At 46.9% G+C, this 25,000-nt stretch overlaps 1 protein-coding gene across 25 annotated transcripts in view; it reads right to left on the reverse strand.

Annotated features, from left to right (window-relative positions):
* LOC110499739 (glutamate receptor-interacting protein 1) overlaps positions 1-25,000 on the reverse strand; it is a 709,091-nt gene that overhangs the window by 134,870 nt on the left and 549,221 nt on the right. For all 25 annotated transcript variants that reach the window (XM_090228962.1, XM_090228970.1, XM_090228974.1 and 22 more), the window contains 3 exons: positions 16,663-16,808; positions 3,153-3,300; positions 207-376 (listed from right to left, as the gene is read on the reverse strand). In XM_090228962.1, the coding sequence (XP_090085088.1) occupies positions 207-376; positions 3,153-3,300; positions 16,663-16,808 (464 nt within the window). The remainder of the gene's footprint in view (positions 1-206; positions 377-3,152; positions 3,301-16,662; positions 16,809-25,000) is intronic.

Consider the following 25,000-nt stretch of genomic DNA (forward strand, 5'->3'; position numbering starts at 1 on the left):
GTGTTCAGGGCCCTTGAGGGCCAGTCTGGTCTGGTGGTGGGGTTAGAGGTCAGGGTTAGGGTCAATACAGTGTTCAGGGCCCTTGAGGGCCAGCCTGGTCTGGTGGTGGGGTTAGAGGTCAGGGTTAGGGTCAATACCGTGTTCAGGGCCCTTGAGGGCCAGCCTGGTCTGGTGGTGGGGTTAGGGGTCAGGGTTAGGGTCAGTACCGTGTTCAGGGCCCTTGAGGGCCAGCCTGGTCTGGTGGTGGGGCAGGATCTCCATCTTGACGTGTTCACAGGCGCTGGCGAGCAGCTGGGTGGCCTCGGCCAAGGTACAGTACTCCATACTGGTACCGTCCACAGACAGGATGTGGTCACCGGCGTGCAACGCCCCGCACCTACAGAGAGATGACATCACTTCTTGTTAGAATGGACATTTTTTAGGGGGCATTCTAAAATACTCCTTATATAGAGCCCAATTCAGACTTGAGATAGGTAGACTTAAATTAACACGGATTTAAGTTTTTAAAAAATACTTATATAAGGCCCAATTCAGACTTGAGGTAAGTAGACTTATGTTTTTTTTTTATACTTAATTCCATGTATGTTAAGTCAACTTATCTCAAGTCTGAATAGGGCCTACAGTACATATGGGAAATAATGGGCAATTTGAGGTGCAGATTTCTACTTCCAATCCCTTCCCCTGTTGACTCAGACTTGGAGATATGTGAGTGTGAGAGTGTGAGTATGAGTGAGAGAGTGAGAGAGGGAGAGAGAGAGAGAGAGAGAGAGAGAGAGCAAGAGAGCGAGAGAGCGAGAGAGAGAGGGGGAGGGAGAGAGAGAGAGAGAGAGAGAGAGAGAGAGAGAGAGCGAGAGAGCGAGAGAGAGAGGGGGAGGGAGAGAGAGAGAGAGAGAGAGAGAGAGCGAGAGAGAGAGGGGGAGGGAGAGAGAGAGAGATACACAGAGAGAGAGAGAGATACAGAGAGAGAGAGGGAGAGAGAGAGAGAGAGAGAGAGAGGAAGATGAGGTGGGTGGAGATCTATCCATCCATATTCTGTTTACTTAGTCTTCTCACATCCACAAAGTAGTCAACAAGAGCCTAACGGAGGGCTTTGGGCAAATCTCTTAACGAGAGTCTTCAGAGGCTAGAGAACCATCTTATTTTAGTCCCTGAGTGAAGGAAGTAAACTTCTCTCCTTCCAAAGAGGTTGATAAAGAATATATTCTGCCCACTCAGTAATCTGATTAGTCTATTAGTAACAGTCATTAAGGTAAAACTACCTAAACTACCACTCAGTAATCTGATTAGTCTATTAGTAACAGTCATTAAGGTAAAACTACCACTCTGTAATCTGATTAGTCTATTAGTAACAGTCATTAAGGTAAAACTACCACTCAGTAATCTGATTAGTCTATTAGTAACAGTCATTAAGGTAAAACTACCACTCAGTAATCTGATTAGTCTATTAGTAACAGTCATTAAGGTAAAACTACCTAAACAACCACTCAGTAATCTGATTAGTCTATTAGTAACAGTCATTAAGGTAAAACTACCTAAACAACCACTCAGTAATCTGATTAGTCTATTAGTAACAGTCATTAAGGTAAAACTACCTAAACAACCACTCAGTAGTCTGATTAGTCTATTAGTAAGTCATTAAAAGGTAAAACTACCTAAACAACCACTCAGTAATCTGATTCGTCTATCGGTGACCAACCAGGTTTAGCTGGGTGGAGTTATATTAATACTGAGTCAGGACTTCTCCAATCCATGGCTTAGAAGCAACCCCTCAGTAATCTGATTCGTCTATCGGTGACCAACCAGGTTTAGCTGGGTGGAGCTATATTAATACTGAGTCAGGACTTCTCCAATCCATGACTTAGAAGCAACCCCTCAGTAATCTGATTCGTCTATCGGTGACCAACCAGGTTTAGCTGGGTGGAGCTATATTAATACTGAGTCCGGACTTCTCCAATCCATGATTTAGAAGGAACCCCTAAGTAATCTGATTCGTCTATCGGTGACCAACCAGGTTTAGCTGGGTGGAGCTATATTAATACTGAGTCCGGACTTCTCCAATCCATGACTTAGAAGCAACCCCTCAGTAATCTGATTTGTCTATCGGTGACCAACCAGGTTTAGCTGGGTGGAGCTATATTAATACTGAGTCAACCCAGAGGAAGGAGAAAGGCTTGTTACCCTCCCTGAATGTTTTAATACGTAGAGCCGCCGGAGGCCAGAGGACTGTCTTATTATAGTCAGCGAGTGAAGGAAGTAAACTTCTCTCCTTCCTCCTCATAAAGACTGTGACTTTATCCCAAATGGCACCCTATTCCCTACATCGCACACTACTTTTAATCAGAGGCCTATGGGTCCTAGGGCACTACATAGGGTATAGAGTGCCATTAGGGAAACATTGGTGTGTTTTTTCCGTCCACTCAGCATTGTGTTTCTCTGTTGTTATTCCAGGCCGCCCCGCTAGCGTCAGACCACATATGACTTATTGGATTTCTATAATTAGCCACTGAGCGTTTATACATTTCAAACTGTCAAACGTCTCAGAGGCAGACACCGGCTACAAGCTTCCACCTGCACATTCATTTGTTTTCTCTCTGTTTCTTCCTCTGAATCCATTCCTGTCAGGAAGCAATAGAGCCTCTGCAGGAGCCCCACAGATAAGTCATCGAATAAAAAGCACCTCTCCCTCCCTCTCTCTCTATCTCTCTCTCTCTCTCTCCCTCCCTCTCTATCTCTATCTCTCCCCCTCTCTCTCTCCCTCTCTCTCTATCTCTCTCTCTCTCCATCTCTCTCTCCATCTCTCTCTCTCTCTCTCGCTCTCTCTCTCTCTCTCTCTCTCTCTCTCTCTCTCTCCCTCTCTCTCTCTCACTCTTTCCCTCTCCCTCTCTCTCTCTCGCCATCTCTCTCTCTCCATCTCCCTCTCCCTCTATCTCTCTCTCTCTCTCTCTCTCTCCCTCCCTCTCTCTCTCTATCTCTCCCCCTCTCTCTCTCCCTCTCTCTCTATCTCTCTCTCTCCATCTCTCCCTCTCCCTCTCTCCCTCTCCCTCTCTCCCTCTCTCCCTCTCCCTCTCCCTCTCTCTCTCTCTATGTCTACAGTGTGTCCGTGTCTGTAGGGACAAGACATATATTCAGCTGGCCCAGCAGGGTTTAGTTACCTGTCTGCGATGCTTGCGGGCTTGACCTTGTCTATGATGATGACCTGCTTGTTGCAGTACATGGAGGTGTTGAGGGCCAGGCCCAGACTGGACCCCAGGGACTTGGCTACCTCAACCAGCAGAGGCCCTGAAGCTGTGGCTATGGAGTCTGGAGGAGAGGAGACAGGTAGGAGGGAGAGAGGGAGTGGGCAGACAGACAGAGATAGAGAGAGATAGGGAGGGAGAGAGAGAGAGAGAGAGAGAGAGAGAGAGAGGGAGACAGAGAGAGAGAGACAGAGCGCGCGAGATAGGGAGGGAGAGAGAGAGAGGGAGACAGAGATAGCGAGATAGGGGGAGAGAGAGATAGGGAGACAGAGAGAGATCGGGAGAGAGATAGGGAGAGATAGGGGAGAGAGATAGGGGAGAGAGATAGGGGAGAGAGATAGGGAGAGAGAGAGGGAGAGAGAGAGAGAGAGAGAGACAGAGAGAGAGACAGAGAGAGAGAGAGAAAGCGAGAGAGAGAGAGAGAGAGAGAGAGGGAGAGGGAGAGGGAGAGAGAGACAGAGAGAGAGAGAGAGAGCGAAAAAGAGAGAAAAAGAGAGACAGAGAGAGACAGAGAGAGAGAGAGAGAGACAGAGAGAGAACATGGGTTAGTCAGTCTGTTGTCAGTTTGTCATGGAAGTGATGCTGATGGAAACACCACAGTCTCTAACATATCAATATCCTGCAACACCTTAAAGGGTGACACTGCTCTCAACAATCACACATTGCACACGCTCACACCATCCCATCAACTAGAAAGGGATTTCACCCTACAGCCACAATAACCAGAAACCTCTGTCACTGTGCTGTAAATGGACCATGTTGACCTCTGGACCATGTTGACCTCTGGACCATGTTGACCTCTGGACCATGTTGACCTATGGACCATGTTGACCTCTGGACCATGTTGACCTATGGACCATGTTGACCTCTGGACCATGTTGACCTCTGGACCATGTTGACCTATGGACCACGTTGACCTATGGACCATGTTGACCTATGGACCATGTTGACCTATGGACCACGTTGACCTATGGACCATGTTGACCTCTGGACCATGTTGACCTATGGACCATGTTGACCTATGGACCATGTTGACCTCTGGACCATGTTGACCTATGGACCACGTTGACCTATGGACCATGTTGACCTCTGGACCATGTTGACCTCTGGACCATGTTGACCTATGGACCACGTTGACCTATGGACCACGTTGACCTATGGACCATGTTGACCTATGGACCATGTTGACCTATGGACCACGTTGACCTATGGACCATGTTGACCTATGGACCATGTTGACCTTAGGACCACGTTGACCTATGGACCATGTTGACCTATGGACCATGTTGACCTACGGACCATGTTGACCTATGGAACTGGGTGACCATTAAGGAGCCCTAATGAAGGAACCACTAACCAGGATCCCTGTAGGTTCTGATGAAACTGGGCGACTATTAAGGAGCCCTAATGGAGAAACCACTAACCAGGATCCCTGTAGGTTCTGATGAAACGGGGTGACCATTAAGGAGCCCAAATGGAGAAACCACTAACCAGGATCCCTGTAGGTTCTGATGAAACTGGGTGACCATTAAGGAGCCCCAATGGAGAAACCACTAAACAGGATCCCTGTAGGTTCTGATGAAACTGAGCGACCATTAAGGAGCCCTAATGGAGAAACCACTAACCAGGATCCCTGTAGGTTCTAAAGAAAATGAGCGACCATTAAGGAGCCCTAATGGAGAAACCACTAACCAGGATCCCTGTAGGTTCTGATGAAACTGAGCGACCATTAAGGAGCCCTAATGGAGAAACCACCAACCAGGATCCCTGTAGGTTCTGATGAAACTGGGCGACCATTAAGGAGCCCTAATGGAGAAACCACTAACCAGGATCCCTGTAGGTTCTGATGAAACTGGGCGACCATTAAGGTGCCCCAATGGAGAAACCACTAACCAGGATCCCTGTAGGTTCTGATGAAACTGGGTGACCATTAAGGAGCCCTAATGGCTTCCACTCTGCTCCTTCGTACAGTTACACAACATGTGGAATAATGAAACTGTGGTGCAGGCAGGGGAGTGGGGGTTTAGCCAGAGGCAACCCCCTGTTGTGAAAGGTAACAGCTACAGTATCTAGCTGTATTCACTGACAGGGCAACACTGAAACATGAACCTAAACACAACCACATGAACCTAAACACAACCACATGAACCTAAACACAACCACATGAACCTGAACACAACCACAAGAACCTAAACACAACCACAAGAACCTAAACACAACCACATGAACCTAAACACAACCACATGAACCTAAACACAACCACATGAACCTAAACACAACCACATGAACCTAAACACAACCACATGAACCTAAACACAACCACATGAACCTAAACACAACCACATGAACCTAAACACAACCAAAACAGATCCCCCAATGTGTTTCAATGCTTTCACTTCACCTACAGCATCTAATGTTCAAAACATCTGAAGAACTATGAACGTCCAACTGTCTGTGTGTTTTAGTGATTTCACTCCACAGAGCAGACCCGGCTAGGATAAACTGACTAAATGGGTAGTTGAAATGAGCCGGGGGGAACCATTTTTGGGGGGGGGGTTCGTGCAAATGGAATTATATTAAATTCTGCTTACATCACTCTCTCCCACAAAAAAAAAACATAACATTGAAATGCAGAGACTCGGAGATCACTGGGTGCTTTTGAAGTGACAGGTTGGCTGTGATATCTGTATTCGTGTAACACAGGTTCCTTCGAGCCGTCGTAAGGACACAGATTCAGCAGGAGACAGGCAGGAAGAGGTGCAAATGAGGATTTATTTACAGAGCGCTGGTGTATCAAGGAAGATGGTGATATTTACAAAATATATATACAAAGATCTGTCTTCAAAATGTCAGCATTAAAAAGAAAAAGCCTCTCTACAGGTATAACCTGTCTGAACCAATAAAGCACAGCTGGGGTGTACCAGGCTCACATACAGCCTCCCCTTAGTTACCCAACACCTGGGGTGTACCAGGCTCAGACACAGCCTCCCCTTAGTTACCCAACAGCTGGGGTGTACCAGGCTCAGACACAGCCTCCCCTTAGTTACCAAACAGCTGGGGTGTACCAGGCTCAGACACAGCCTCCCCTTAGTTACCAAACAGCTGGGGTGTACCAGGCTAAGACACAGCCTCCCCTTAGTTACCAAACAGCTGGGGTGTACCAGGCTCAGACACAGCCTCCCCTTAGTTACCAAACAGCTGGGGTGTACCAGGCTCAGACACAGCCTCCCCTTAGTTACCAAACAGCTGGGGTGTACCAGGCTAAGACACAGCCTCCCCTTAGTTACCAAACAGCTGGGATGTACCAGGCTAAGACACAGCCTCCCCTTAGTTACCCAACAGCTGGGGTGTACCAGGCTAAGATACACCTCCCCTTAGTTACCCAGCAGCTGGGGTGTACCAGGCTCAGATACAGCCTCCCCTTAGTTACCCAACAGCTGGGGTGTACCAGGCTCACATACAGCCTCCCCTTAGTTACCCAACACCTGGGGTGTACCAGGCTCAGACACAGCCTCCCCTTAGTTACCCAACAGCTGGGGTGTACCAGGCTCAGACACAGCCTCCCCTTAGTTACCAAACAGCTGGGGTGTACCAGGCTCAGACACAGCCTCCCCTTAGTTACCAAACAGCTGGGGTGTACCAGGCTAAGACACAGCCTCCCCTTAGTTACCAAACAGCTGGGATGTACCAGGCTAAGACACAGCCTCCCCTTAGTTACCCAACAGCTGGGGTGTACCAGGCTAAGATACACCTCCCCTTAGTTACCCAGCAGCTGGGGTGTACCAGGCTCAGATACAGCCTCCCCTTAGTTACCCAACAGCTGGGGTGTACCAGGCTCAGATACACCTCCCCTTAGTTACCCAACAGCTGGGGTGTACCAGGCTCAGACACAGCCTCCCCTTAGTTACCCAACAGCTGGGGTGTACCAGGCTCAGATACACCTCCCCTTAGTTACCCAACAGCTGGGGTGTACCAGGCTCAGATACAGCCTACCCTTAGTTACCCAACAGCTGGGGTGTACCAGGCTCAGACACAGCCTCCCCTTAGTTACCCAACAGCTGGGGTGAACCAGGCTCAGACACAGCCTCCCCTTAGTTACCCAACAGCTGGGGTGAACCAGGCTCAGACACAGCCTCCCCTTAGTTACCCAACAGCTGGGGTGAACCAGGCTCAGACACAGCCTCCCCTTAGTTACCCAACAGCTGGGGTGTACCAGGCTCAGACACAGCCTCCCCTTAGTTACCCAACAGCTGGGGTGAACCAGGCTCAGATACAGCCTCCCATTTGTTACCCAACAGCTGGGGTGTACCTGGTCTCTACACCCCTCACCCCTCCCCTTATTCTGGTCTCTACCCCCCTCCCCTTATTCTGGTCTCTACACCCCTCACCCCTCCCCTTATTCTGGTCTCTACCCCCTCCCCTTATTCTGGTCTCTACACCCCTCACCCCTCCCTTTATCCTGGTCTCTACACCCCGCCCCATATTCTGGTCTCTACACCCCTCCCCTTATTCTGGTCTCTACACCCCTCCCCTTATTCTGGTCTCTACACCCCTCCCCTTATTCTGTTCTCTACACCCCTCCCCTTATTCTGGTCTCTACACCCCTCCCCTTATTCTGGTCTCTACACCCCTCCCCTTATTCTGGTCTCTACACCCCTCCCCTTATTCTGGTCTCTACACCCCTCCCCTTATTCTGGTCTCTACACCCCTCCCCTTATTCTGGTCTCTACACCCCTCCCCTTATTCTGGTCTCTACACCCCTCACCCCTCCCCTTATTCTGGTCTCTACCCCCCTCCCCTTATTCTGGTCTCTACACCCCTCACCCCTCCCCTTATCCTGGTCTCTACACCCCGCCCCATATTCTGGTCTCTACACCCCTCCCCTTATTCTGGTCTCTACACCCCTCCCCTTATTCTGGTCTCTACACCCCTCCCCTTATTCTGGTCTCTACACCCCTCCCCTTATTCTGGTCTCTACACCCCTCCCCTTATTCTGGTATCTACACCCCTCCCCTTATTCTGGTCTCTACACCCCTCCCCTTATTCTGGTCTCTACACCCCTCCCCTTATTCTGGTCTCTACACCCCTCCCCTTATTCTGGTCTCTACACCCCTCCCCTTATTCTGGTCTCTACACCCCTCACCCCTCCCCTTATTCTGGTCTCTACCCCCCTCCCCTTATTCTGGTCTCTACACCCCTCACCCCTCCCCTTATCCTGGTCTCTACACCCCTCCCCTTATTCTGGTCTCTACACCCCTCACCCCTCCCCTTATTCTGGTCTCTACACCCCTCCCCTTATTCTGGTCTCTACACCCCTCCCCTTATTCTGGTCTCTACACCCCTCCCCTTATTCTGGTCTCTACACCCCTCCCCTTATTCTGGTCTCTACACCCCTCACCCCTCCCCTTATTCTGGTCTCTACCCCCCTCCCCTTATTCTGGTCTCTACACCCCTCACCCCTCCCCTTATCCTGGTCTCTACACCCCGCCCCATATTCTGGTCTCTACACCCCTCCCCTTATTCTGGTCTCTACACCCCTCCCCTTATTCTGGTCTCTACACCCCTCCCCTTATTCTGGTCTCTACACCCCTCCCCTTATTCTGGTCTCTACACCCTTCCCCTTATTCTGGTCTCTACACCCCTCCCCTTATTCTGGTCTCTACACCCCTCCCCTTATTCTGGTCTCTACACCCCTCCCCTTATTCTGGTCTCTACACCCCTCACCCCTCCCCTTATTCTGGTCTCTACCCCCCTCCCCTTATTCTGGTCTCTACACCCCTCCCCTTATTCTGGTCTCTACACCCCTCCCCTTATTCTGGTCTCTACACCCCTCACCCCTCCCCTTATTCTGTTCTCTACACCCCTCCCCTTATTCTGGTCTCTACACCCCTCCCCTTATTCTGGTCTCTACACCCCTCCCCTTATTCTGGTCTCTACACCCCTCCCCTTATTCTGGTATCTACACCCCTCCCCTTATTCTGGTCTCTACACCCCTCCCCTTATTCTGGTCTCTACACCCCTCCCCTTATTCTGGTCTCTACACCCCTCCCCTTATTCTGGTCTCTACACCCCTCCCCTTATTCTGGTCTCTACACCCCTCACCCCTCCCCTTATTCTGGTCTCTACCCCCCTCCCCTTATTCTGGTCTCTACACCCCTCACCCCTCCCCTTATCCTGGTCTCTACACCCCTCCCCTTATTCTGGTCTCTACACCCCTCCCCTTATTCTGGTCTCTACACCCCTCCCCTTATTCTGGTCTCTACCCCCCTCCCCTTATTCTGGTCTCTACACCCCTCACCCCTCCCCTTATCCTGGTCTCTACACCCCTCCCCTTATTCTGGTCTCTACACCCCTCACCCCTCCCCTTATTCTGGTCTCTACACCCCTCCCCTTATTCTGGTCTCTACACCCCTCCCCTTATTCTGGTCTCTACACCCCTCCCCTTATTCTGGTCTCTACACCCCTCCCCTTATTCTGGTCTCTACACCCCTCACCCCTCCCCTTATTCTGGTCTCTACCCCCCTCCCCTTATTCTGGTCTCTACACCCCTCACCCCTCCCCTTATCCTGGTCTCTACACCCCGCCCCATATTCTGGTCTCTACACCCCTCCCCTTATTCTGGTCTCTACACCCCTCCCCTTATTCTGGTCTCTACACCCCTCCCCTTATTCTGGTCTCTACACCCCTCCCCTTATTCTGGTCTCTACACCCCTCCCCTTATTCTGGTCTCTACACCACTCCCCTTATTCTGGTCTCTACACCACTCACCCCTCCCCTTATTCTGTTCTCTACATGTTTAATGATGCTTGAGACATGACATGCCAAGAGTGTGCAAATCTGTCATCAAGGCAAAGGGTGGCTACTTTGAATGATATAAAATCTAAAATATATTTAGCTTTGTTCAACACTTTTTCGGTTCCTAAATTATTCCATATGTGTTATTTCATAGTTTTGATGTCTTCACTATTATTCTAGAATGTAGAAAATAGTAAAAATAAAGAAAAACCCTTGAATGAGTAGGTATGTCCAAACTTTTGACTGATACTGTACTGTCACACACACTGAACACACACACACACCTTTCCAAGCCTTCTTTGCAAACCAAACGCTCAACAAAACAAACATTATCGTGTGTTTTCTTGCCTCTCAGAAGGGATGTTAATATAATACAAGCAGTAGGAAAACCCACAAGGATTCAGGCAATTATTATTACCCCTCTGTCTCTCTCTCTCTCTCTCTCTCTCTCTCTCTCTGTCTCTATCTCTCTCTCTCTCTCAGTGTCTCTCTCTCTGTCTCTCTCTCCGTCTCTCTCTCTCTCTGTGGCTCTCTCTCCCTCTGTCTTTCTCTCTTCCTGTCTGTCTCTCTGTCTCTCTCTCTCTCTCTCTCTCTCTCTGAACAGAGGTGTTGTTGATGTGCTAGCAGCTAACCTGTATTCCCCCACAGGCTTCTCTCACGCTCCCCTCCTACACTATTATTTATCCTTTTCCATCCTCTCTCTCCTTCTTCCCCTCTACCCATCTCTCTCTCCCTCTTCCCCTCTCCCTCTCTCTCCCTCTCTCCCTCCCTCTTCCCCTCTACCCCTCCCTCTCTCTCCCTCTTCCCCTCTACCCATCTCTCTCCCTCCCTCTCTCTCCCTCTTCCCCTCTCCCTATCTCCCTCTCTCCCTCCCTCTTCCCCTCTACCCCTCCCTCTCTCTCCCTCTTCCCCTCTACCCATCACTCTCCACCCTCTCTCTCCCTCTTCCCCTCTCCCTCTCTCCCTCTCTCTCTCCCTCACTCTCTCTCTCTCCCTCTTCCCCATCACCATTCATCCAAGCAACAATCCCCCAGTAACCATACCTCCCCCTGTCTTCCCTACATATCTATTTGCTCCTGTCTCCCCTACATATCTATATGCCCATGTCCTCCCTGTATTTCCTACACATATCATTCCCTCGTCTTCTCCTGTCTGTTCCTGCCCATGCTAAGAGCTATCTGATGAAAAATTAATGGGCTCACATTATTGATGCAGCCTGGAGATTGTTTCATTCATGATTGGTGATAAAACACCACCTTCCATCCCTCTACCTCTCCTCTCCTCCATCTCTCTACCTCTCCTCTCCTCCATCTCTCTACCTCTCCTCCATCTCTCTACCTCTCCTCTCCTCCATCTCTCTACCTCTCCTCTCCTCCAGTCCTTTCCTCCATTCCTCTACCCCCATCTCTTTATCGCTCCTCTCCTCCATCCCTCTACCTCTCCTCTCATCCAGTCTTCTCCTCCATCTCTTTATCGCTCCTCTCCTCCATCCCTCTACCTCTCCTCTCATCCAGTCTTCTCCTCCATCTCTTTATCGCTCCTCTCCTCCATCCCTCTACCTCTCCTCTCATCCAGTCTTCTCCTCCATCTCTTTATCGCTCCTCTCCTCCATCCCTCTACCTCTCCTCTCATCCATCCCTCTACCTCTCCTCTCCTCTCCTCCATTCCTCTACCCCCATGTCTCTACCTCTCCTCTCCTCCATCCATCTACCTCTCCTCTCATCCAGTCTTCTCCTCCATCTCTCTACCTCTCCTCTCATCCATACCGTAAATCTCTGTGTATAGGCACACATTTGTTTGTTGGGACATACCGTAAATCTCTGTGTATAGGCACACATCTGTTTGTGGGATATACCGTAAATCTCTGTGTATAGGCACACATTTGTTTGTTGGGACATACCGTAAATCTCCGTGTATAGGCACACACCTGTTTGTTGGGACATACCGTAAATCTCCGTGTATAGGCACACACCTGTTTGTTGGGACATACCGTAAATCTCTGTGTATAGGCACACACCTGTTTGTTGGGACATACCGTAAATCTCCGTGTATAGGCACACACCTGTTTGTTGGGACATACCGTAAATCTCTGTGTATAGGCACACACCTGTTTGTTGGGACATACCGTAAATCTCTGTGTATAGGCAAACACCTGTTTGTTAACTTCATGTTAAGTCTAATCTATCATACAAACACATTTCAAAAGACAACTCCCATTTCTCCCTTGAGAATCGATTTGCTTCACCATGAAAGTGTGAGAGAGTTTTTTTAATAAAATCCGTAGTTTCAACTCAAGGGGTTGTTATCTACATTCAGCCAACTGTCAACTCAAGGGGTTGTTATCTATATTCAGCCAACTGTCAACTCAAGGGGTTGTTATCTACATTCAGCCAACTGTCAACTCAAGGGGTTGTTATCTACATTCAGCCAACTGTCAACTCAAGGGGTTGTTATCAACATTCAGCCAACTGTCAACTCAAGGGGTTGTTATCCATATTCAGCCAACTGTCAACTCAAGGGGTTGTTATCTATATTCAGCCAACTGTCAACTCAAGGGGTTGTTATCTACATTCAGCCAACTGTCAACTCAAGGGGTTGTTATCTACATTCAGCCAACTGTCAACTCAAGGGGTTGTTATCTACATTCAGCCAACTGTCAACTCAAGGAGTTGTTATCTACATTCAGCCAACTGTCAACTCAAGGGGTTGTTATCTATATTCAGCCAACTGTCAACTCAAGGGGTTGTTATCTACATTCAGCCAACTGTCAACTCAAGGGGTTGTTATCTATATTCAGCCAACTGTCAACTCAAGGGGTTGTTATCTACATTCAGCCAACTGTCAACTCAAGGGGTTGTTATCTACATTCAGCCAACTGTCAACTCAAGGAGTTGTTATCTACATTCAGCCAACTGTCAACTCAAGGGGTTGTTATCTACATTCAACCAACTGTCAACTCAAGGGGTTGTTATCTACATTCAGCCAACTGTCAACTCAAGGGGTTGTTATCTACATTCAGCCAACTGTCAACTCAAGGGGTTGTTATCTACATTCAGCCAACTGTCAACTCAAGGGGTTGTTATCTATATTCAGCCAACTGTCAACTCAAGGGGTTGTTATCTACATTCAGCCAACTGTCAACTCAAGGGGCTGTTATCTACATTCAGCCAACTGTCAACTCAAGGGGTTGTTATCTACATTCAACCAACTGTCAACTCAACGGGGTTGTTATCTACATTCAGCCAACTGTCAACTCAAGGGGTTGTTATCTATATTCAGCCAACTGTCAACTCAAGGGGTTATTATCTACATTCAGCCAACTGTCAACTCAAGTGGTTGTTATCTACATTCAGCCAACTGTCAACTCAAGGGGTTGTTATCTACATTCAGCCAACTGTCAACTCAAGGGGTTGTTATCTACATTCAGCCAACTGTCAACTCAAGGGGTTGTCTATATTCAGCCAACTGTCAACTCAAGGGGTTGTTATCTACATTCAGCCAACTGTCAACTCAAGGGGTTGTTATCTACATTCAGCCAACTGTCAACTCAAGGAGTTGTTATCTATATTCAGCCAACTGTCAACTCAAGGGGTTGTTATCTACATTCAGCCAACTGTCAACTCAAGGGGTTGTTATCTACATTCAGCCAACTGTCAACTCAAGGGGTTGTTATCTATATTCAGCCAACTGTCAACTCAAGGGGTTGTTATCTACACTCAGCCAACTGTCAACTCAAGGGGTTGTTATCTACATTCAGCCAACTGTCAACTCAAGGAGTTGTTATCTATATTCAGCCAACTGTCAACTCAAGGGGTTGTTATCTATATTCAGCCAACTGTCAACTCAAGGGGTTGTTATCTATATTCAGCCAACTGTCAACTCAAGGGGTTGTTATCCATATTCAGCCAACTGTCAACTCAATACCTTGCTTTTTCTCCAGAGGAAAGTCTCTCAGGATGAAGGATTCTGCTTCCTTAGACTTCACTGAGTCCAGTGGTACTTTCACTCACACACACACACACACACACACACACAGCGAGCAGCGCGCACAGCGAGTAAGACTGTGACACGGTGACAGGAAGACATAACTATCACTTCCAGGTCAGAGCACGGCAAAGTCACCGCCACCGGAATCTTCAGGATTACCCAGAGGCCAGTGCGGGCCTTCTGAACGGAACCCGCGTGACGTCTGATTGTCAGAACGTTGTGGGGACGTCGGAGGCCCACACTGGGTAATAGGCCAACTCACTCTCTCATACTCTCTCCTTCCTGGGTGGTTCCGTCTGACATTTAGTGGACTGATCAAAATAGACTGAAGTCCGGGGAAGGATTTAAAATGAACATCGATCAGCCTGCTACTTTCTGCCTCTTTTAAATCCCTCTTTGTTTTGCCCTTCTTACCAAGCGGTTTTTAAAGTCAGCGTTCTGTAAAGTAGAAAGAAACATCAAAGCCCAGCAGAGGACCAGCAGGTGATTCTTTTTCATTGACAATGTTTCACATCACAGATCTTTCTCTGCGTCTGAAAAGGCTTTTATGCACAAAGCTTTTAGTCAGTTCTGTTGGCTGTGTTCTGGCTGTGTTTTGTAAGAGCTGGGATCTGGCTGTGTTCTGGCTGTGTTTTGTAAGAGCTGGGATCTGGCTGTGTTTTGTAAGAGCTGGGGTCTGGCTGTATTCTGGCTGTGTTTTGGCTGTGTTTTGTATGAGCTGGGATCTGGCTGTGTTCTGGCTGTGTTTTGTATGAGCTGGGATCTGGCTGTGTTCTGGCTGTGTTTTGTATGAGCTGGGATCTGGCTGTGTTCTGGCTGTGTTTTGTAAGAGCTGGGATCTGGCTGTATTCTGGCTGTGTTTTGGCTGTGTTCTGGCTGTATTCTGGCTGTGTTTTGGCTGTGTTCTGGCTGTGTTTTGGTTGTGTTCTGGCTGTGTTCTGGCTGTGTTCTGGCTGTGCTTTGTAAGAGCTGTGGTCTGGCTGTGTTCTGGCTGTGTTCTGGCTGTGGTCTGGCTGTGTTCTGGCTGTGTTCTGGCTGTGTTCTGGCTGTGTTCTGGCTGTGCTTTGTAAGAGCTGGGAGCTGGCAGGCAGGACTTCTATTGGAAGACACCTGCCTTTGACTACCTATAATGGAACCTTACTGCCTGTCTGTAACAGAGCTCTCTGACTGTCTGGAATGGAACCTTACTGCCTGTCTGTAACAGAGCTCTCTGACTGTCTTGAATAGAACCTTACTGCCTGTCTGTAACAGAGCTCTCTGACTGTCTGGAATGGAACCTTACTGCCTGTCTGTAACAGAGCTCTCTGACTGTCTTGAATAGAACCTTACTGCCTGTCTGGAATGGAACCTTACTGCCTGTCTGTAAAAGAGCTCTCTGACTGTCTTGAATGGAACCTTACTGCCTGTCTGTAACAGAGCTCTCTGACTGTCTTGAATGGAACCTTACTGACTGTCTGGAATGGAACCTTACTGCCTGTCTGTAACAGAGCTCTCTGACTGTCTTGAATAGAACCTTACTGACTGTCTGGAATTGAACCTTACTGACTGTCTGGAATGGAACCTTACTGCCTGTCTGTAAAAGAGCTCTCTGCCTGTCTGGAATGGAACCTTACTGCCTGTCTGTAACAGAGCTAACTGACTGTCTGGAATGGAACCTTACTGCCTGTCTGTAACAGAGCTCTCTGACTGTCTGGAATGGAACCTTACTGCCTGTCTGTAAAAGAGCTCTCTGACTGTCTGGAATAGAACCTTACTGCCTGTCTGTAACAAGGCTCTCTGACTGTCTTGAATAGAACCTTACTGCCTGTCTGTAACAGAGCTCTCTGACTGTCTGGAATAGAACCTTACTGCCTGTCTGTAACAGAGCTCTCTGACTGTCTGGAATAGAACCTTACTGCCTGTCTGTAACAGAGCTCTCTGACTGTGTTGAATTGAACCTTACTGCCTGTCTGTAACAGAGCTCTCTGACTGTGTTGAATTGAACCTTACTGCCTGTCTGTAACAGAGCTCTCTGACTGTCTTGAATAGAACCTTACTGCCTGTCTGTAACAGAGCTCTCTGACTGTGTTGAATTGAACCTTACTGCCTGTCTGTAATGGAACCTTACTGCCTGTCTGCAGCGACTGTAACAGAACTCACCCAGAGCTGAAGGCACAGAGCGAGGATGGAGACATTTCCACCTATCCACTCCTCTCACATCTACAGGACTGGCTGAGGGTTGGAACTCAGCAAGAGAAAGGGGGAGAGTGGAGCAGCAGGGAGACAACGGGGCACAGCTGGAGAGATCCTGGACTGGACTGTCACAGGCTACATCTCTCAGAGTCTGTCTGCTTCAACATGACAACTGATGGGAATGAGGTTAAGAGACACTGGGAGATCAAGTCTGTCTTTAGACCTTCCCCTGGCAGTGTCCTTATAATGTCCACCCACACCCCCTGACAGTATCCTGACAATGTCCACCCACACCCCCTGGCAGTGTCCTGACAATATCCACCCACACTCCCTGGCAGTGTCCTGACAATGTCCACCCACACTCCCTGGCAGTGTCCTGACAACACCATATAAATGTATATGCATCTGGATGACAAGCTTCTTGAGGACACACACACACACACACACACACACACACACTCCCATGACATACCCATGATGGAGACGTCATACTCGATGAGTAGCGTAGCCTCCTGTCCACACTGTTTGAGGATGGACATGGCCTCTGCATGGGATGTCCCGTGAAGACGGATCCCATCGATACTCAGGAGCCTGTCCCCTGGCTTCACCGTACCCTCCCTGAGGAGAGAGGAGAGGAAGGGAGGGAGGGAGAGGAGAGGGGGAGGAGAGGGGGAGGGAAGGAGGGAGAGGCAGGGGACAGAGGGAGGGAGGGAGGGAGAGGAAGGAAGGAAGGGAGGGGGAGGGAAGGAGGGAGAGAAGGAGGGAGAAAGGGGAGGGAGGGAGGGGGATCAGAGGGTGAGGGAAGGCGGGAGAGAGGGGAGGGAGGGAGGGAGGGATGGAGGGAGGGAGGGAGGGAGGGGCAGGGGACAGATGGAGGGAGGGACATGAGAGGGGGAGGGAGGGAAGGAAGGAGAGGGGGGAGAGAGGGGGGAGAGAGGGAGGGAGGGAGGGAGGGAGGGGCAGGGGACAGATGGAGGGAGGGACATGAGAGGGGGAGGGAGGGAAGGAAGGAGAGGGGGGAGAGAGGGGGGAGAGAGGGAAAGAAAGAGCAAGGGAAAGGGAAAGGAGAGGGGGAGGGAAGGAAGGAGGGAGGAGAGAGGGGGGGAAGGAGAGAGAGAAAGAGAGAGAGAGCGAGAGGGGGGAGGGGGGATAGAGAAGATATCAGTCAGTGAGCTGTGAATTCTCCACTATGACAGAAAATATAAATTGCTATATTTGGTTTCCACAGGTGAGCTAACCGCTAACAGCTAACCGTCCAGCATGATGTGACACTGGAAATGAATCTCCACGCTGTCTCTGCCTTTGATCAGGTTTTATCAGAAACAACCTGTGACAACCGCTAGAATGGAATCCTTTCCTCCTAACTGGAAGTGTGAACACTGAAGCTACATCCTGATTAGACACACTTCTCCTGGTGGATTTAACATGGTGGAAACTACCTCCAGACGATGCTTTTAAACGCTGGGTGGGGAGTGTGCTGCTGGATGGGGAGTGTGCTGCTGGATGGGGAGTGTGCTGCTGGATGGGGAGTGTGCTGCTGGATGGGGAGTGTGCTGCTGGAAGGGGAGTGTGCTGCCGGATGGGGAGTGTGCTGCTGGATAGGGAGTGTGCTGCTGGATTTTTATTTTTTTTTTATTTTACCTTTATTTAACCAGGCAAGTCAGTTAAGAACAAATTCTTATTTTCAATGACGGCCTGGGAACAGTGGGTTAACTGCCTGTTCAGGGGCAGAACGACAGATTTGTACCTTGTCAGCTCGGGGGTTTGAACTCGCAACCTTCCGGTTACTAGTCCAACGCTCTAACCACTAGGCTACCCTGCCGCCCCAATGGGGAGTGTGCTGCTGGATGGGGAGTGTGCTGCTGGATAGGGAGTGTGCTGCTGGATGGGGAGTGTGCTGCTGGATGGGGAGTGTGCTGCTGGATGGGGAGTGTGCTGCCGGATGGGGAGTGTGCTGCTGGATGGGGAGTGTGCTGCTGGATGGGGAGTGTGCTGCTGGATGGGGAGTGTGCTGCCGGATGGGGAGTGTGCTGCCGGATGGGGAGTGTGCTGCCGGATGGGGAGTGTGCTGCCGGATGGGGAGTGTGCTGCTGGATAGGGAGTGTGCTGCTGGATGGGGAGTGTGCTGCTGGATGGGGAGTGTGCTGCCGGATGGGGAGTGTGCTGCTGGATAGGGAGTGTGCTGCTGGATGGGGAGTGTGCTGCTGGATGGGGAGTGTGCTGCTGGATGGGGAGTGTGCTGCTGGATAGGGAGTGTGCTGCTGGATGGGGAGTGTCTGCTGGATGGGGAGTGTGCTGCCGGATGGGGAGTGTGCTGCTGGATGGGGAGTGTGCTGCTGGATGGGGAGTGTGCTGCCGGATGGGGAGTGTGCTGCCGGATGGGGAGTGTGCTGCCGGATGGGGAGTGTGCTGCCGGATGGGGAGTGTGCTGCCGGATGGGGAGTGTGCTGCTGGATGGGGAGTGTGCTGCTGGATGGGGAGTGTGCTGCTGGATGGGGAGTGTGCTGCTGGATAGGGAGTGTGCTGCTGGATGGGGAGTGTCATTAGAAAGACTTCCTTGACTGATCGTTCAACACGGTCCATTAATAGACTGTTTATAGGGAGGGAGGAGACAGAGAGAGAGACGGAGAGAGAGAGAGAGAGAGATTGAGGGAGCAAGAGGGAAAGGGATAGACAGATATAGAGAGACAGACAGATATAGAGAGACAGACAGATAAAGAGAGACAGACATATATAGAGAGACAGACATATATAGAGAGACAGACAAATATAGAGAGACAGGGAGGAGAGGAAGAGACAGACATATATAGAGATACAGGGAGGAGAGGAAGAGACAGACAGATATAGAGAGACAGACAGATATAGAGAGACAGACAGATATAGAGAGACAGACAGATAAAGAGAGACAGACATATATAGAGAGACAGACATATATAGAGAGACAGACAGATATAGAGAGACAGGGAGGAGAGGAAGAGACAGACAGATATAGAGATACAGGGAGGAGAGGAAGAGACAGACAGATATAGAGAGACAGACAGATATAGAGAGACATACAGATATAGAGAGACAGGGAGGAGAGGAAGAGACAGACAGATATAGAGAGACAGGGAGGAGAGGAAGAGACAGACAGATATAGAGAGACAGACAGATATAGAGAGACGTACAGATATAAAGAGACAGACAGATATAGAGAGACAGGGAGGAGAGGAAGAGAGACAGATATAGAGAGACAGACAGATATAGAGACATACAGATATAGAGAGACATACAGATATAGAGAGACATACAGATATAGAGAGAAATACAGATATAGAGAGACATACAGATATAGAGACATACAGATATAGAGAGACAGACAGATAAAGAGAGACAGACAGATATAGAGAGAAATACAGATATAGAGAGACATACAGATATAGAGAGACAGACAGATAAAGAGAGACAGACAGATATAGAGAGACAGACAGATATAGAGAGACAGGGAGGAGAGGAAGAGACAGACAGATAAAGAGAGACAGACAGATATAGAGAGAAATACAGATATAGAGAGACATACAGATATAGAGAAATACAGATATAGAGAGACATACAGATATAGAGAGACAGACAGATATAGAGAGACAGGGAGGAGAGGAAGAGACAGACAGATATAGAGAGACAGGGAGGAGAGGAAGAGACAGACAGATATAGAGAGACAGACAGATATAGAGAGACATACAGATATAGAGAGACAGGGAGGAGAGGAAGAGACAGACAGATAAAGAGAGACAGACAGATATAGAGAGACATACAGATATAGAGACATACAGATATAGAGAGACAGGGAGGAGAGGAAGAGACAGACAGATATAGAGAGACAGACAGATATAGAGAGACATACAGATATAGAGAGACAGGGAGGAGAGGAAGAGACAGACAGATATAGAGAGACAGGGAGGAGAGGAAGAGACAGACAGATATAGAGAGACAGACAGATATAGAGAGACGTACAGATATAAAGAGACAGACAGATATAGAGAGACAGGGAGGAGAGGAAGAGAGACAGATATAGAGAGACAGACAGATATAGAGACATACAGATATAGAGAGACATACAGATATAGAGAGACATACAGATATAGAGAGAAATACAGATATAGAGAGACATACAGATATAGAGACATACAGATATAGAGAGACAGACAGATAAAGAGAGACAGACAGATATAGAGAGAAATACAGATATAGAGAGACATACAGATATAGAGAGGCAGACAGATAAAGAGAGACAGACAGATATAGAGAGACAGACAGATATAGAGAGACAGGGAGGAGAGGAAGAGACAGACAGATAAAGAGAGACAGACAGATATAGAGAGAAATACAGATATAGAGAGACATACAGATATAGAGAAATACAGATATAGAGAGACATACAGATATAGAGAGACAGACAGATATAGAGAGACAGGGAGGAGAGGAAGAGACAGACAGATATAGAGAGACAGGGAGGAGAGGAAGAGACAGACAGATATAGAGAGACAGACAGATATAGAGAGACATACAGATATAGAGAGACAGGGAGGAGAGGAAGAGACAGACAGATAAAGAGAGACAGACAGATATAGAGAGACATACAGATATAGAGACATACAGATATAGAGAGACAGGGAGGAGAGGAAGAGAGACAGATATAGAGAGACAGACAGATATAGAGACATACATATATAGAGAGACATACAGATATAGAGAGACATACAGATATAGAGAGAAATACAGATATAGAGAGACATACAGATATAGAGACATACAGATAAAGAGAGACAGACAGATATAGAGAGAAATACAGATATAGAGAGACATACAGCTATAGAGAGACAGACAGATAAAGAGAGACAGACAGATATATAGAGACATACAGATATAGAGAGACAGACAGATAAAGAGAGACAGGCAGATATAGAGAGAAATACAGATATATAGAGACATACAGATATAGAGAGACAGACAGATATAGAGAGAAATACAGATATAGAGAGACATACATATATAGAGACATACAGATATAGAGAGACATACAGATATAGAGAGACAGACAGATATAGAGAGACAGGGAGGAGAGGAAGAGACAGACAGATAAAGAGAGACAGACAGATATAGAGAGACATACAGATATAGAGACATACAGATATAGAGAGACAGACAGATAAAGAGAGACAGACAGATATAGAGAGAAATACAGATATAGAGAGACATACAGACATAGAGAGACAGACAGATAAAGAGAGACAGACAGATATAGAGAGACAGGGAGGAGAGGAAGAGACAGACAGATATAGAGAGACAGGGAGGAGAGGAAGAGACAGACAGATATAGAGAGACAGACAGATATAGAGAGACATACAGATATAGAGAGACAGGGAGGAGAGGAAGAGACAGACAGATATAGAGAGACATACAGATATAGAGAGACATACAGATATAGAGAGACAGGGAGGAGAGGAAGAGACAGACAGATATAGAGAGACAGACAGATATAGAGAGAAATACAGATATAGAGAGACATACAGATATAGAGAGACGTACAGATATAGAGAGACGTACAGATATAGAGAGACAGACAGATATAGAGAGACAGGGAGGAGAGGAAGAGAGACAGATATAGAGAGACAGACAGATATAGAGACATACATATATAGAGAGACATACAGATATAGAGAGACATACAGATATAGAGATAAATACAGATATAGAGAGACATACAGATATAGAGACATACAGATATAGAGAGACAGACAGATAAAGAGAGACAGACAGATATAGAGAGAAATACAGATATAGAGAGACATACAGATATAGAGAGACAGACAGATAAAGAGAGACAGACAGATATATAGAGACATACAGATATAGAGAGACAGACAGATAAAGAGAGACAGGCAGATATAGAGAGAAATACAGATATATAGAGACATACAGATATAGAGAGACAGACAGATATAGAGAGAAATACAGATATAGAGAGACATACAGATATAGAGACATACAGATATAGAGAGACAGACAGATAAAGAGAGACAGACAGATATAGAGAGAAATACAGATATAGAGACATACAGATATAGAGAGACAGACAGATAAAGAGAGACAGACAGATATAGAGAGACAGACATATATAGAGAGACAGGGAGGAGAGGAAGCGACAGACAGATAAAGAGAGACAGACAGATATATAGAGACATACAGATATAGAGAGACAGACAGATAAAGAGAGACAGGCAGATATAGAGAGAAATACAGATATATAGAGACATACAGATATAGAGAGACAGACAGATATAGAGAGAAATACAGATATAGAGAGACATACAGATATAGAGACATACAGATATAGAGAGACATACAGATATAGAGAGACAGACAGATATAGAGAGACAGGGAGGAGAGGAAGAGACAGACAGATAAAGAGAGACAGACAGATATAGAGAGACATACAGATATAGAGACATACAGATATAGAGAGACAGACAGATAAAGAGAGACAGACAGATATAGAGAGAAATACAGATATAGAGAGACATACAGATATAGAGAGACAGACAGATAAAGAGAGACAGACAGATATAGAGAGACAGACAGATATAGAGAGACAGACAGATATAGAGAGACAGGGAGGAGAGGAAGAGACAGACAGATATAGAGAGACAGGGAGGAGAGGAAGAGACAGACAGATATAGAGAGACAGACAGATATAGAGAGACATACAGATATAGAGAGACAGGGAGGAGAGGAAGAGACAGACAGATATAGAGAGACATACAGATATAGAGAGACATACAGATATAGAGAGACAGGGAGGAGAGGAAGAGACAGACAGATATAGAGAGACAGACAGATATAGAGAGAAATACAGATATAGAGAGACATACAGATATAGAGAGACGTACAGATATAGAGAGACGTACAGATATAGAGAGACAGACAGATATAGAGAGACAGGGAGGAGAGGAAGAGAGACAGATATAGAGAGACAGACAGATATATAGACATACATATATAGAGAGACATACAGATATAGAGAGACATACAGATATAGAGAGACAGGGAGGAGAGGAAGAGACAGACAGATATAGAGAGACAGACAGATAGAGAGAAAAACAGATATAGAGAGACATACAGATATAGAGAGACGTACAGATATAGAGAGACGTACAGATATAGAGAGACAGACAGATATAGAGAGACAGGGAGGAGAGGAAGAGAGACAGATATAGAGAGACAGACAGATATAGAGACATACATATATAGAGAGACATACAGATATAGAGAGACATACAGATATAGAGAGAAATACAGATATAGAGAGACATACAGATATAGAGACATACAGATATAGAGAGACAGACAGATAAAGAGAGACAGACAGATATAGAGAGAAATACAGATATAGAGAGACATACAGATATAGAGAGACAGACAGATAAAGAGAGACAGACAGATATATAGAGACATACAGATATAGAGAGACAGACAGATAAAGAGAGACAGGCAGATATAGAGAGAAATACAGATATATAGAGACATACAGATATAGAGAGACAGACAGATATAGAGAGAAATACAGATATAGAGAGACATACAGATATAGAGACATACAGATATAGAGAGACATACAGATAAAGAGAGACAGACAGATATAGAGAGAAATACAGATATAGAGAGACATACAGATATAGAGAGACAGACAGATATAGAGAGACAGGGAGGAGAGGAAGAGACAGACAGATAAAGAGAGACAGACAGATATAGAGAGACATACAGATATAGAGACATACAGATATAGAGAGACAGGGAGGAGAGGAAGAGAGACAGATATAGAGAGACAGACAGATATAGAGACATACATATATAGAGAGACATACAGATATAGAGAGACATACAGATATAGAGAGACATACAGATATAGAGAGACATACAGATATAGAGACATACAGATATAGAGAGACACACAGATAAAGAGAGACAGACAGATATAGAGAGAAATACAGATATAGAGAGACATACAGATATAGAGAGACAGACAGATAAAGAGAGACAGACAGATATATAGAGACATACAGATATAGAGAGACAGACAGATAAAGAGAGACAGGCAGATATAGAGAGAAATACAGATATATAGAGACATACAGATATAGAGAGACAGACAGATATAGAGAGAAATACAGATATAGAGAGACATACAGATATAGAGACATACAGATATAGAGAGACATACAGATATAGAGAGACAGACAGATATAGAGAGACAGGGAGGAGAGGAAGAGACAGACAGATAAAGAGAGACAGACAGATATAGAGAGACATACAGATATAGAGACATACAGATATAGAGAGACAGACAGATAAAGAGAGACAGACAGATATAGAGAGAAATACAGATATAGAGAGACATACAGACATAGAGAGACAGACAGATAAAGAGAGACAGACAGATATAGAGAGACAGACAGATATAGAGAGACAGGGAGGAGAGGAAGAGACAGACAGATATAGAGAGACAGGGAGGAGAGGAAGAGACAGACAGATATAGAGAGACAGACAGATATAGAGAGACATACAGATATAGAGAGACAGGGAGGAGAGGAAGAGACAGACAGATATAGAGAGACATACAGATATAGAGAGACATACAGATATAGAGAGACAGGGAGGAGAGGAAGAGACAGACAGATATAGAGAGACAGACAGATATAGAGAGAAATACAGATATAGAGAGACATACAGATATAGAGAGACGTACAGATATAGAGAGACGTACAGATATA

This window comes from Oncorhynchus mykiss, unplaced genomic scaffold (assembly GCF_057628025.1).
Source record: "Oncorhynchus mykiss isolate SJ-2025 unplaced genomic scaffold, ASM5762802v1 scaffold106, whole genome shotgun sequence".
Lineage (NCBI taxonomy): Eukaryota > Metazoa > Chordata > Actinopteri > Salmoniformes > Salmonidae > Oncorhynchus > Oncorhynchus mykiss.